At 43.4% G+C, this 15,603-nt stretch overlaps 1 protein-coding gene across 3 annotated transcripts in view; it reads right to left on the reverse strand.

Moving 5' to 3' along the window:
- Positions 1-15,603, reverse strand: part of PRDM10 (PR/SET domain 10) — a 105,166-nt gene that overhangs the window by 17,815 nt on the left and 71,748 nt on the right. For all 3 annotated transcript variants that reach the window (XM_082343066.1, XM_082343065.1, XM_082343064.1), the window contains 6 exons: positions 15,137-15,209; positions 12,801-12,918; positions 9,709-9,838; positions 8,957-9,199; positions 3,426-3,773; positions 915-1,070 (listed from right to left, as the gene is read on the reverse strand). In XM_082343066.1, the coding sequence (XP_082199192.1) occupies positions 915-1,070; positions 3,426-3,773; positions 8,957-9,199; positions 9,709-9,838; positions 12,801-12,918; positions 15,137-15,209 (1,068 nt within the window). The remainder of the gene's footprint in view (positions 1-914; positions 1,071-3,425; positions 3,774-8,956; positions 9,200-9,708; positions 9,839-12,800; positions 12,919-15,136; positions 15,210-15,603) is intronic.

Below are 15,603 nucleotides of genomic sequence, written 5' to 3' on the forward strand. Positions count from 1 at the left end.
TTCACTGCTATTGGTCTTATAAAGATTTTGAACCTTTCTACCAGACCAGTTCTTTCCACATTTTGGTACGAGGATGTTTCTGTAACTACTTCATTTTTCAGTACGTTTATTTAACAAACATTTCTTGAATGACCACCGTGTATCTGGAACCATGCTGAGTTCAGAGGTGCAACACCAGGCATCCCCACCACCTCCACATTCTACACAAATGCCTCCTTTTAAAATTAGTTCTCCCCCCCGAATCCATTTCGGATTCTTTTCCAGTTTCTATGACAGCATGACCTACTCATATTCTGCAGAGTGTCTCTCAGTGACATCATTGCAGAATCATCTGGTTTCCCAACGAAGCATATTTTACCATTTTCACATTTATTTGTTTAACTCTTATCTCTGAGTCTCCCGTGGGTTTTTCCGTTGCTTTCTTCTAAATTCCAGGCACGTTTCTGATACTTATTATTTTTTAACTTAATTCTGGAAGTCATTAACATTTCCCAAAATAGTCTAAGCCCTCTCAGCATCCCACAGATTTCCCACCTCTGTTGGATGACAGTCCTCATGCCCCAGGGCTCAGTTATCAGGCTCTTCCACTTAATAAGTGCTCAGTAAAAAATTTGGTGGGTAAATGTATTGTCCTCTTAGGAGTTCCTCGATAGCAGTTTAGTTCTATTCATTATACACTTGGATTCTTGTAAAAGGTGCATTAGTGCTCTGGGGATTTGAATTAATTATTTTGGGAAATTAAGGTGAGCTTTCCCCTTAATTTTATCTTAACAGCTAAGTCAAACATGAGGCACAAAGTACATCTCAAGTCCGTTTTTTGAGCATCGATGATACACCCATGAAATGGGCAGGCGCATCCTCAGCTTGTCAATCTCCGTGGCCCGAGAACACCCAGGCTGCCTGCTGGTTCCTACCTTAAACTGCTTCCCACACGTAGAACACAGGAAGTCCTTACGGTCTGAGTGCCGGAGCATATGCAGCCGCAGCTTGTCGGGGCGGCAGAAGGCCTTGTCGCACTCCGTACACTGGTAGATCTTTTCCGAGTGGAAGCTTCGCACGTGTTTTTTCACCTGGCAGTGAGGACACAGAAAGTCAGGGGAAATGACCAAAGGCAGCTCAGCGACGCTAGAGGGAGCCAAACGCTGTGCCGTGGATCTTCATCAACCTGGCCTGGGAGCCAATCAGGTGTGACTGATAACGGGCCACAGTAACACTATCCCCGTCACAGAGGCCAGGAAGCCTTACCAACCTCGATCTCCCACAGGACTTGAAGAGGAAGAAGAAAATGTTTGCTTAGTCCAAGCCCTGATCATGTGGAACCCATTTTTCTGTCCTTTTTTTTTTTTTTTTTTTTAAGATTAAAAGCAAAAGTTCCCTTGGATTTAAATGAATCTTGGTAAAAATTACCTATAAGAGGACAAAAAATAATTCTTTCTCACTTTTTCCTGCTTCCAACATGTATAGAAGCAACTTAGCCCCTTGTAGTAATTGGTCCTTTTACATCTTTCTATCAAATCAGGTTCTGAAGAATTAAAGACATGAATTAGACAAGAGAAAACACATTACCCATATATGAGAACAATACAACACCAGCATCATTTCCCCTTAATTGTGACTTATTCCCTATACTTTTAGATAACTTAAACAAAGGAATATGGCCTCTGAACTCTCTTTGCCATACATACCCAGTGAATAAGAGTTATGGATGGGAGCTAAGTACTGAGTCACATCAAACCACTCCTGCAAGACATTTTCCTTCATTATTTTTGGAGTCTCTTTTGCCATTAAATTCCACCTTAAAGCAACTTCTCTAATTGTCTGTGTAAAGTGAGAAAATTACCAAGACTCCCAACACTAACAGAACTATGATTAAATCCTAGTCTCCTTTTGCTTTGGTAATTTTTTTAAAAAAAAGAGAGAGACACAATATTTTTACTAGATATTTAGACTTAACTTGTTCATTCACTAGCATGTAACAATATTATCACTTGAAGTCCAAATGAAATCATGAATATTCTGGAATTTATCCTCACCCCATTTTGCTCCAGAATATAATACAGAGGAGGAGGTCAGTTCTTAATACAGAAGTATATTAGAGCCAAAACATGGAAGTGACCTAAATGTCTATTGACAGAGGAATGGATAAAGGAGGTGTGGTACATATATACAATGGAATATTACTCAGCCATTAAAAAGAATGAAATAACACCATTTGCAGCAACATGGATGGATCTAGAGGTTGTCATACTGAGTCAAGTAAGTCAGACAGAGAAAGAGAAATCACTTATACGCAGAATCTTAAAAAAAAAAAAAGATACAAATGAACTTATTTACAAAACAGAAACAGACTCATAGACTTAGAGAACGAACTTATGGTTACCAGGGGGAAGGGTGGGGCGGGGGGAGGGATAGATTGGGAGTTTGGGATTGACATGTACACACTGCTATATTTAAAATGGATAACCTGGGCTTCCCTGGTGGCCCAGTGGTTAAGAATCCGCCTGCCAATGCAGGGGACACGGGTTCAATCCCTGGTCCGGGAAGATCCCACATGCCACGGAGCAACTAAGCCCGTGTGCCACAACTACTGAGCCTGCGTGCCACAACTACTGAGCCCATGTGCCTAGAGCCCATGCTCCGCAACAAGAGGAGGCACCACAATGAGAAGCCCGCACACTGCAACGAAGAATAGCCCCCACTCGCTGCAACTAGAGAAAGCCTGCGTGTAGCAACGAAGACCCAACGCAGCCAAAAATAAAATAAATAAATAAATAATAAAAAATAAATAAAATAAAATGGATAACCAACAAGGACCTACTGTATAGCACAGAGAACTCTGCTCAATATTATGTAACAACCTAAATGGGAAAAGAATTTGAAAAAGAATAGATATGAGTCACTTTGCTGTACACCTGAAACTAACACAACATTGTTAACCAACTATACTCCAATATATAATAAAAAGTTTAAAAAAAGCAGTATGTTATATACCAACTTTCTCTTTGTTTCCTTCCAAAATGCACCACCTTAGTAGCACAAGACAGGAAACCAAAGTGATGGGGAGAAAATGTTTCCAAGCCAGGAAATGGGAGTATGCCTTCTACACGCGCCATATATTTTATGAGTAGTGGGTATTGACAAGGATTAAGAAAGACTTTTTAAAGATTATAACCAGATCTGGGTGTTTATTACTTGTAATACAACTTAAATGTTTAAATGCCAATGTCTTATTTGGACAATTAAGGGTCATAGTAATCTTTTGCTTATGAAAAGTAGGTTGACTGAAGAAATATCATGCTCAACTAAGAAGATGCTGCAAAGAAGGGATGGAAATGCAGATGACAGGCTGTCTCAATCTTCCAAAACTCGAAGTTTCTTTTACCTAAAAGAGGAAGTGTTCAGGCATCGCGGTAGCAGACACTCACCTGGATAAAATCTGGGAACCGTTTCTTACAAGTTGGGCAGGTGAAGTAGCCATCACTGATATGAATGGCCACGTGATCTTTCAACAAATCAAGGCGGTCAAAGGATTCTGGGCAAAAAATGCAAGAGTAAGTCTTCTGGTCCGAGTGGAGCTTCATGTGGCTCTCCAAGGACGCACTGCTGATGAAGCCCTTGTTACAGAGGTCACAGGTCAACGGGCAGCTCCCCTCCCGCCCATGGAAGCGCAAGTGTTGGTCCAGTTTGTCCTTTTCACGGAAGGCCTTCCCACACTGCAAACATTTAAAAGGCCGGAAGGACTTCCGAATAAACAGATGCTGAAGAGCTGCATTCTGAAAGACACACACAAATGAGATTATTTAGTGAGTTAAGTGTGTAAGCAGCTCGCACATTTATAGGAAAAGAGGACAATCTCTGCAATCACAGACTTTCCACAGAGATTAAACTCTAGGACACACAGTTGAAAGATTTTTCTGGTAAAGACATTAAAAATGAAGCCATCCCCAAAGAAGTTCATCTTGAAAAGACAAACTTTTGTGTGCTGTTTTATGTCTATGTGTGTGTGTTTTCTTTTGAAAGGATCTAAGTAACGTTCAAAAAATAGAGGACTTATATTGGGTTGGCCAAAAAGTTCATTTGGGTTTTTCCATAAGATGTTACAGGAAAAACCCGAATAAACTTTTTGGCCAACCCAATAGAGTAAAACAAACCCCAGGTTCAAGTAGAATAAAAATTGAAGATTTGGAAGAAATGACTTGGGTTGAGTCACACATGCGTGATGAGGTTGGAGTGAGTCAGCCAAATGTTACCTGTTGAAGTCCTTGAGAAAAAGAACTTGAAGCTTGATTCAAATGCTTAGCAAAAATAAAGATAATAAAAAGAACTGAAGCGCAGTAAGTACCAAGGGCTGGGGGAAGGAGGCAGCGGATATGGGGTTTCTTTCGCGGGTGATGAAAATGTCCTGGAATTAGTGGTGATGGTGATGGTTGTGCAACTTTGGGACTATTCTAAAAACCACTACAAAAAACGTGAATTTTATGGTAAGTGAATTATATCTCAATTTATGAAAAAGAACTGAAAGAGAACGAAGATACAGATTTACATGAACGTGTTTGCAGCTGAGACAAGATATGTAAGCACACGTTCTAAATGGAATATGTGCCTTAATCCCTTCCTACTCAGGAAATGCACAGGACAGCTTCTCAGTGTAGCTGGTTAGTTCCATTGGTTAGAATGCCTTGCTAATTGGGTTAAGCTTATTGCTTTGTTCCCTGTCTAGACCAGTCAATTTTGCTCTTTTTTGTTTTTCAGTCACAGATTGCACTTCTAATGCTGATTAGCCATCTTGTAAATTCATGCAATTGTTATAGGGAATCCCAGTGAGGGAAGATGGTTACTTAGTGCAAATTCATCACCACCACTGAGAAAACAACTCATGTTCTACTGAGAGCAAACCAACACAATCATCTTTCACACAGAGAATACAGAATCAATATTTTAGTTCTACTATAATGAAAACTCATTCATAAATTCCTCAAAACACCAGGGGGAAAGTTCTAGATAGCTATGAGGTGGGGGGAAAAAAATCCCTCAAAAAAATATATCTGTGAATGGGTATGCTTATGTAACTATAAGAGACTAGTAATTAAAGAATTAATGGAGGTCTTAATGCGTTATTTGTGCAATGAAAAAAGTACAATGAACAATGCTTAAACCCTTAATTTCAGATTATTCACAAGCAGCAACTCCTGAAGTAACTGTAATGTGAAATAATCATTTAGGGAAAAAGCAAAATAATTATTGTTGACTTAGTGAAAATTCTGAACATAGTTCCTATGTAGCAGAGAACATCTTTCTCAGGGCTTCTCTAATAGGGTTGGGAGAGAGATTTTACCTACTCATTTATCTTGAGTAAATATTTTGCAATTCCATCATCTTCCCAGGTTGACTGGGGTTGCATCATATTTTATTCTCCTTTCTATCTAGATCTCTTAAAAAATAGCTGAGCTCATAGGAAGTGTCAATAAAAGTTTGCAAATTAATGAAATGTATTTAATATGAAAATCAAAAAGAATTATTTCAAGATCTTTTCTGTACCACCTGAAGAGATCATAAACAACAGACCTTTTTCAAATCAGCCACAGAGCTTTCTTTCACTTCATTATACGGTTTAGCGGTCACCTAATCTTTCTACCTTATCTGGACAGATACTTATTTCACATAAAAGCTCTCACGATTCTGGCTACTTTCCAAGCTTTACGGAAATATTGCAAAAGAACAGATGCTATCCTGAGGTTCGGAGATTCAAGACTTATAGTGCTCGGGGAATGTAAGCATCATTTCCTTTACCCAAGTTCAGTGACATTTCCAAGGGCAGACATAACGCACAACAACTGATCTTGGTCCCACAGAGATTCCACTTCCCCTTGGGCACCAAATCTGGATGGTGGTTTTGTTTCGGTCCGTTATGCTAATAAGTCTCCTGTCATCTCTGTTTAGTGTGAGTGTCCTCAGACCCTTGATCTAAACCCAGCAGCCGCCAGGCTCCACTTTCTTAGCTCTATCGACAAACCTTGTTCTTACTGTCTTTTTGATTTCCATGGAACACTGAACTAAGTACTCAAGAACTAGATTGTTTCTCTGATCAAATGATCCTAATGTAACCCTCTCATTACAAGGTAGTGGAAATGCTGAAACTGTCCGCCCCCCCCAACCCACTTGCAGGCCATTTCAACTCTACAGTATCTTCTGCAGTTCAGAGCTGCAATTGGTACACATTTTCTAGAAGCAATCATGAGAAAGGGCGGAAGCAGCACAGATGGGTCGCGGAGCTGCCGTTGGCCAACCACTCTGTACCGGATGGAACATAAGCTCCTCGAAAGGTGACAAAACGGTATCGTTGCTAAAACCTGTGACAAGGGATTCGACTCACACTGAGATGAATTCTGAGTCAACAGAGTCTTTGCAGACAAAACCATAAAACGTTTCTGAAGTCGGATGTTAATAGCTAGAGGAACCTAAGTTGACTAATTTTCATATTATTTTGATCCTAACACTGAAAGGAAATCAGTCATGTTTGTTGGCTTTTTTTTTTTTAAACAACTTTTCTCTGGCCTGTTTTCTGCCCAGTTCTCAAAACCTCTAATGGGCTAGCTTTGCCCGGTATGTGCTACTCTCCACTACCCTCCAGGCGGTACCCGTGCTCAGGTCCGGCCAGCAACCACACCAAACAGTTCCTGGGTGTCGGCCTTTGATGCTACAGCTGCCGTCCTCTGAAACCATCTCCCTTCTTCCTGTCTCTCTTTCAAGGACCAGATTAACTCTCACTTCATCTACGAATTATTCCCCAACTCCAGCTTTCTTTGGCCTTTCACTCTTCCAACTTCTGATAGCAATTATAGGCTCTACCTTTACGTGTAGCACTTAACTGTGACCCACCTTACATTAGCATTGCCTCCCTAATTAGACTGGAAGATCCCAGAGGACAGGACACCAGTGAAAATTCTACTGCATACCTAGGTGGTGCTGAACATACAGTCAGAACTTGGTGCCACTGCAGAAGTCATTCAGTTGTTTCAGAGCTGGAAGGGACCTTGGAGATCACTTAGTCCTACCCTTCATTTTGTGAATGAGCAAACTGCAGCCCACTCACTTACTATTTGAAAATAAATTATCATTATTCATTAACTAATTTGCATTGACTGTAGCAACCAAACTGTCGTTTCCACCAGGATTTAGTAAGTACAGGTTGCAAAGAACAGCAGGTCAGGCAAACACTTAAATAACATTCTGTTATGTGAGTGAAACACAGGAAACAAACGTACCTGCAGCTCCAACTGAGCAGGCAGCATTAGAGGAGAGAAAAATAGTTACATTACCAATGGGGTTGGAAGGCTTCCCTTCAGTTGGTCATTACCAACCTGGATAGAAAAGATGAAAAAATACATAGCCCCTGCTTTTTAGAATGTGTGAAAGGAAAAAAAAAAATCGCTCACCTAAGACTGACCTCCAAAAGCCACATACACATGGCTTTTGCTTTGACACAAGGAACCTTGTTCCAAAACCAGTAACCCAGCTCATTCCAGAACACAAGTACGATCACGGCTACACTATGCTTATACATCCACACCTCACGAAACATGTGGGCTTTAGTTTTTTCCTTCAAAAAATTAAATCTACAAAGCATTTCTATGGACCTAGTGAAAAATCAGAATGGCCAAAGCAGAAAAAATAGTAATTGCCCAAGAAAGAGTGAAATGCAGATTGGGAATCCTGTGGCATGACAGATGGAAGGTATGCACAGCGTTTTGCCTTTCTGGTCTATATTTATGTAGGTTTACATATCCTTTTGAAAGAATATACATGGAGCCATAAGTTTTATAAGTTTCCATTTCAGGACCCTTATAAAGTCTATTTAGCCTGATTGCTCAGAGTTCTTCCACAATGTCATACAGAACAAACATTTAAATGTATTTTTAAATGAAGGCGCGGACTAGACTATTGTTCAAGGTCCCTTCTAGCCTATAGGCAAATAAGACCAAAAGAAACATAAGCTAAAATGATCATCCACCTAGAAACTGTAAAGCCTGGGAAGTTATACAAAAAGTCTCCTTCATCCACATAAAGGATTAAGAAAAGTCTTTAAACGTCCTGCTACCACAAACACAGGTTTAAGTCATTGTTTTCTGGATGTCAATTGTCCGCACAGACACTGATCTCACAAAACCACGGTGCTCTCCACACGCATCCCCCGCAGGTCCTAACGCACACTCAACGCTGTCTGTGAAATAGGGGCAAAACACACCCGGCCAGGCAGCCGTGGAGGCCCTGCAGCCGCATGGCCTGAAGTCAAGTCACGGGTCACGCGGGTGAGACAGTGCCCTACCCCCGAACCTGGAGCTTAGCTCCGAGCTGTCCCCGTGTGTGGGCTGCACCTGCCAGATCAACTTGGACTCCGGTCCCTGTGCACTGACGCGTCCTGGCATTTGCCAGTCTCCCCTTGGAAACCGTTGATAAACAAATTCGAAACCCCAAACTGACTTGAGAGCTATGATTAGGCACAGATTAGCCCGGCTTCAATGTAAGTAACTGTTACAACTCAGTGTACTTATCTCTCCATTTCCAACCTGTGAGTTTAGGGATCCAGAGAGTTATCCTACTCTAACTACGCTAGTCCGGATGCCGCCAAGAGCCAGGCTTCTGAGTCGCTGCTCAATCGATGGAATCTAGGACCGGCCATGCCAGCCTGCCCCGGGACCCAGAGACCCAGAGAAACAGTTCGTACTTTCTTCCAAAACAAGGGGCTTGAGCCTGTGATAGGCTAGAGGCCAGCAAGCCTTACAAGTGGTGGTGAACGGCCGGGCACCTACGCGGCTGGCCGCCTGGAGAGAGGTCAGCGCCCGCGGGGCGGAGGGCCGGGAGAGGGCGGGGCGGAGGGCCGGGAGAGGGCGGGGCGGAGGGCCGGGAGAGGGCGGGGCGGAGGGCCGGGAGGGGGCGGGGCGGGCATCCCGCTTACCCGGATGCGCTTGGCCCTGCGCATGTCGTCGGCCGTCAGGGTGCTCTGCGCGGGCAGCGCGCTCTCCTCGTGCTGGGGCTGCAGGTGCAGCTCGTGCGTTTCCGTCTCGTGCTCCAGAGAAGACTGGGCTTCCGGCGGCAGCTGAGGGACTGCGAGCGCGGGCTGCTCCGGCTGGTCCAGGCCATTCAGAGTTGCAGGTTCAGCCTCATCGAACTGCTCCTTGGTGGGAAAGTGCAGCAAGTCCTGAAATTGCAATCACCAGCCATTATTTCCCTACCTAGATAGACATCAGTGCTAGGATTTAGAATTGCTGCTTTATTTTTTAAATGACTAGCGTCGTTATGCTCAGAAAAGAATATTTTCCTTCTGAGAAAATTAGTTAGGTAACCATCCAGAGGATGTAAAAACCGTGAGACATTTCCAGATCACTTTGTGAGGAAAAGACTATGACAGGACTCTTCTTGAATATCATCATTTTAATTGTTTAAACTAATTAAACAGAGTCCCCCAATAATGTCTCTGGACAATTTCAAACCTATAGGGCAGCAGAGTTGGGTTTCTGTTGTAAGTAACGTTTGAAAAAACGTTCTTTTTAGTCTTTCTCTAGTCAGACTTTAATAAACAGGCAGCACAGCACTGACAGGCAGGACTGTCACCCTCCGAAAGGCGTTTGTATTTGAGTCCAGTAACGCTTCTCGTAAGTTCTCTAATCAAGCATCCAAGAAGAGCTCTTGCTTTCCCATCCCCCATACCTGTGTCCCATCATCACACTTTTCCCCATTTTCACTGGTTATTTCCAAGCGGATAAATTTGGGAGGGCGTCCCGGCCGTCGACCTGGGCCAAACCGCCTCTTGCCTCGCCCCCTTCCTCTGCCTCTTGTTCTGGGGACAAGACATTGGGTTATAGATAGTCCTGGTTACACAATACTGCACAACAAATATTTCCCTGAATGATCCGGATTCACCCCAAATCTTGATTTCCTCTCACTTTATTTCTTTTCCTGATTCTTTTTTTCTAATGGAAACAATCACTTTGTCAATACACGCTTTCCAAATTTCTCATCTTTGCCATCTATATAGCTCAAAGAGATGTCTTAAATTATTCAGAATAAAAGGAGCTTTAAAAAGTCAAAGCACTGACACCATTTTGCTACCGAAAATTCTGAAAGCTCGCACACATCTCTGCGATCCTGTGAGCAATGCAGACAGGACAGAACACGCCTCGTGTGTGTCCTGGAGACAAGATTCCAGTCTTCCCCTTGCTCACCTCATGTTCCTTCCATGGAATGTGGCAATAGAGTCAAAGGAACGCCCTTGTCTTACTATAATCTTCTGGAAGGTCAGAACAAATTTCTAATTCACCGGTTCCATAGCGCATCCAGTAAACACCATTCTTTATTATGGGAAATTCTGAACCTCGGCAAATGTGGAGAATACAAGGAGCCCAGTGTACCCGCTACCTCATTTCAATACTTATCAACTCATGGCCAGTTTTATCCCATCTATAGCCTCACCACTTCGCACACACACATACCCATTAGGCTATTTTGAAATAAATCCCAGACATCATTTCATCTGTAAATATTTCAATATGTATCTCTAAAACATAAGGACATATATATGTATATATAATACACATATCTCCACAACAACTTTATCGCACCTAAAAAATAAGTGATAGTTGCTCAACGTTTATTAAATCTAGCCAAAGTTCAAATTTGCCTAATTGTCTCAAATTTCTTTTAACAGCTGGCTAACAGACATTTTTATCTACAATGTGTCATGCATGGAGCATGACACTAAAGACGGTAAGTTATATGCAACAGTTTTTACCCTCAGATGTCCAGTAGAGGCAGCAGGCATATAAACCAAACCTCACAACAGAATATAAAAAGTGCTATAGGGGCTTCCCTGGTGGCGCAGTGGTTGAGAATCTGCCTGCCAATGCAGGGGACACGGGTTCGAGCCCTGGTCTGGAAAGATCCCACGTGCCATGAAGCAACTAGGCCCGTGAGCCACAACTACTGAGCCTGTGCATCTGGAGCCTGTGCTCCGCAACAAGAGAGGCCGTGACAGTGAGAGGCCAGCGCACCGCGATGAAGAGTGGCCCCCGCTCGCCGCAACTAGAGAAAGCCCTCGCGCAGAAACGAAGACCCAACACAGCCAAAAATATATAAATAAATAAATAAATAATTTTTTTAAAAATGCTATAACAGAGCCATGGTCGGAGTTTTTGGGATACACAGGAGGGAGCGATGGAACTCCTGCTGTGTCCTCCACGCACCCCAGACGTTTGCTCCCGTGGTCACACTCTCAGCCTTGTCGTCCTTGGTAGGTGCGGAACCCCACTGTCCTGATGCCATGCCTCGCCCGCTGCTACACGGTGTCCTGACTTTCCAGCTCACCCCCTAGGCGCCTGGACTCAGCGATCCTTCCCCCTCACCACCAGCTCCACTCCAGTCCTGTCCCCTGTCTGCAGTCCTGCGTCCTCTTCATGTTTCCTCTCCGTTCTTCCGCTCATAAGCTCCAAGGTCCTTCACGGGAGTCACTCCCTTGTACATGCTCTTCCCTCCCCACTGCTGCTTCATCACTCTCGCTGCGTTGCACACGCTTGGTGAAACCGACTCCCTGCCGGCTCTGCACCAGCACCCTCGCAGCGAAAGACGCTTGGCGACGACACAGCCGTGACTCACGTGAGCCCTCACTCACGTTGCAGGCAATCACACCGGACTTCCCTGGAATATTTACTCTCCCACTTCCCTAAATGCCATTTCACACCATCTCCTCTCTTTTCAAATCCCATAAAAGCTGGCAACCCTACATCTGTCCCACTGGGACTACTCTTCCCGGAACCACTCTCATTTTTCATCTGAACTGTTGAAATAGCTTCTAACTATAGACTCCCTGCCTTCACTCTTACTGCAATACAAGCTACGGTGATGTTTTTATTTTTATCAACAGTGATGTTTATAAATGTAACTGACATCACAATACCCCTTGATCAGCAGACTCTAAAGACTTCTCATCACACATAGAATTAAATTCAAATTTCCTACCACTACCCATCAGGCCTATGTGATCCAGCTGCTGCCTACCCTATCCTGTGGAATTCTCCTTCACCTACCTTTCTTATATAGTGGGAATTAAACATAGGACTGGGCTTCCCTGGTGGCGCAGTGGTTGAGAATCAGCCTGCTAATGCAGGGGACACGGGTTCGAGCCCTGGTCTGGGAAGATCCCACATGCCGCAGAGCAACTGGGCCCGTGAGCCACAACTACTGAGCCTGCGCGTCTGGAGCCTGTGCTCCGCAACAAGAGAGGCCGCGATAGTGAGAGGCCCACGCACCGCGATGAAGAGTGGACCCCGCTTGCCACAACTAGAGAAAGCCCTTGCACAGAAACGAAGACCCAACACAGCTAAAAATAAATAAATAAATAATAAAAATAAAAGGGATTCCTTAAAAAAAATAAAAATAAAAATAAAATAAACATAGGACTTAGTCTGATGAAGGAATCCTACTACTGAAAAGAGTTTGAAAATCAGAAGAATTCCTATTTCAGAATCTCTAGTTAGGGGAGATTTTACTAAGGTGAAAAGATGTCCTATTGCTGGGTATTGGTTATGCTGGAAAAGACACAAGTAGTAATGAGGACCAGGGGAAAAAAGGAAATGATGGATAAGAAATGTCCTTCAGCAGCCTACCTGGTTACCTGTCTACACACAAGTGCACGTGTGAGCGCACACATACACACAAACACACACTCATAAATTCACAGGTGATATAGAAACGACCCTGGAACTTTAAAAACTAAGTTTTTGAAATCTTCCCCCTTCTTATTATACCTGCTAAACACATCCAGTTTCTCATCATGCGAGTTGAGATGCTGTTGCAGCTGCTCTGAGCTTACAAATCGGCGGTTACATTCGTAGCAGGGCCAATTCTTCTCTTGCTCTCGAAGAACTGCAGTCGTGGGAGAGAAACCACGGAGGCTGGTGATCAGCAGGCACCAGTAAAATTCAGATGCCCCGGACCCACACCATTCCCACCTCAGCGTAGCCCGGCGTTCATAAATACCCAGTGTCTGCTGTTCTGCTATAAAACCAAAGGCTAAAGTTTGACAGAGAATAATTTTTAGGATCATGTTTTCTGATATATTTGCATAAGACATCAAAGGAACAAACACCCTTGTGCTACCCTCTCCCACCCCGCAGTACATACACACACACACACACACACACACACATACACACACACACACACGACCTTACCACACTGGAAAGCCAAGGAGTGCTACAATGGAAATCTGTATGCAGATAACCCAGTGATTCAGATCCAAGTTTCATAATCAGATGGTATATTGTATCACAAATAACTTGAAAATCAATGCCCAATGTAATCACTTTAGCAAAACGTTCAGAAGTACCCATTAAAGCTGATTATGTGTATACCCCATGACCCAGGAATCCACTCCTAGATGTGCATGCAACAGAACTACGCACATATGTTCACTAAAAGACATGCAAGAATGTGCACAGTGGCACCCTCATATCTTTGTTTCTATGGCATTATTTCTATTAAATTCTCTTTAATTTTCAAAAATATTTTGTCTAATTCCACATTAAAAATATCCAACCAATAAAGCAAAAAAAACAAAACAACAAAAAAAGAAAGAAAGGAGTCATCTTAGTTCTCTTAGTTTTTAGCCAGAAACTGGAAACGACCCTGCTGTATAATGAAGAATTTTGCTGGCATTTGTCCCCGGTCCCTGGGAAATAGCCTCTAAATCTTTGGAATCTCCAAGTAACAGGCACGTCTTTGTTATTCCTGGTGATCTGTGTCCATACCTGAGTTTATGCTAATAAGATGGCTCAGGATGGGGCTGGCTGTGTCAGGAAGACCAACCATCTGATTACAGGGTTGGGGCTTTGAGCCAGGTGGTATCAGCCAGGGAGGGGAGCAGGGGCTGGAGAGCAAGTTCAATCACAGGCCAAGGAGCCAATCAATCACACCTATGTGAGGATGCCTTGATAAAAACTCTGGACACAGATGCTCAGGTGAGCCTTCTAGGCTGGTAATCATACATCAGTGCTCCAGGGTCGTGACACGGCCTAAGGACGTGGGAGCTTCACATTTGGGATCCTCCCAAACTTTGCCCTAAATGTCTCTTCATTTGGCTGGTCCGGACGTGCATCCTTATAATACAATGGTACTCAAAAGTATAGCACTTTTCTGAGTCCCATGAATCGTTCTAGGGAATTACCAGACATAAGGGGGTTAGCGGGAACTCCCTAAATTGTACCTAGTTGGTCAGAAGTGCAGGGGGCGTGGGACCCCCAGGGCTTGAGGCTGCTGTCTGAAGTCGGGAGAGTCTTGTGGAGGACTCTGCCCTTGACCTGCGGAAGGTGACCTAACTCCAGCTAGTCAATGTCAGGATTGCATTGTGCAGCCCACATTTCTATGGTAGAAATAGATCAATGAATTGTGGTACATTCACACAATAGAAACCCAAATGGCAATGAGAAGAAACAAACTACAATAATACACAACAGTATGGAAGAATCTCACAAACAAAAGATTCCCAGACACCAGAAGTGTACATATCACATAATTCCATTTATAAAAAGTTCAGTAACAAGCACATCATCATATCCGTGGTGTTGAAGTCGGGAGATTAGTTACACTTGGGAGTGAGGAGGAATTACAAGGCTCAAGGGAGTCCTGGGGCCATGGCCACGCTCTGTGTCTTGATCTGGGTGCAGGTTGCCCAGGTGTCCTCACGTTGTGAAAATTCATTGGGCCATTACTTAGGATTTGTGCACTTTTCTGTATGTAGGTTGTACTTCAGTGACATTTACTTTGAAAACAAAGTCAATGCCTACCTTGCCGTGTTCAGAGATGATTACATCTCGATAGGGATCGTCCTCTGATCTAGGTCCTAATTTAGTATTTGGAGGTTTTCATTATAGTAAATACTATTTTCCAGCACCCATGAAAGAAATGTAAATATGTCATTGTCATTTGACCCTAGAATTAGACAGGGATGTGCGGCTCTAAAGAACCTATTAGAATATCTTAAATACAGAGAGATAGAAAAATTAGACGTTGCATAAAGATGTAAGTAATATATACAATTTAGAATCAATATATGAAATACAAAAAAATGAAAAAGTCCAAGCACCTTTCCTTTCTTCCTCGGAAATGTCATGAATCTTCCGGTTCACAAACTCGGCATAGGAAGCAGCATACCACACCTGCAAGAGTCAAGTACAACATCAAGGACGAAGGGCATCACCGGATGTGCTTCCCGTGCTTCAATTCCTCCTGCTGCTCACAGGAAACAATTCAGGATTTTCTACAGCCCACGGAAAACAAACAAACAAACAAAAGAAGCCGAACTGTGAGGTGACCCCGTTAGCGCAGACGGTCAGTCAGGAAGTTCGTCTGCCAAGACACACTGTGTGTTTTCTTTCTCCTTTGTAAAAACCTGTGGGACTTCCCTGGCGGTCCAGTGGTTAGGACTCCACGCCTCCACTGCAGGGGGCACGGGTTCGATCCCTGGTCGCGGCACTGAGATCCCACATGCCGCGCGGTGAGGCCAAAAAAATCAATAAATAAAATTTAAAAAATAAAAAGATAGAAAACTGA

The sequence above is a fragment of the Balaenoptera borealis genome (genome assembly GCF_965194805.1).
Source record: "Balaenoptera borealis genome assembly, chromosome: 11".
Taxonomy (NCBI): domain Eukaryota; kingdom Metazoa; phylum Chordata; class Mammalia; order Artiodactyla; family Balaenopteridae; genus Balaenoptera; species Balaenoptera borealis.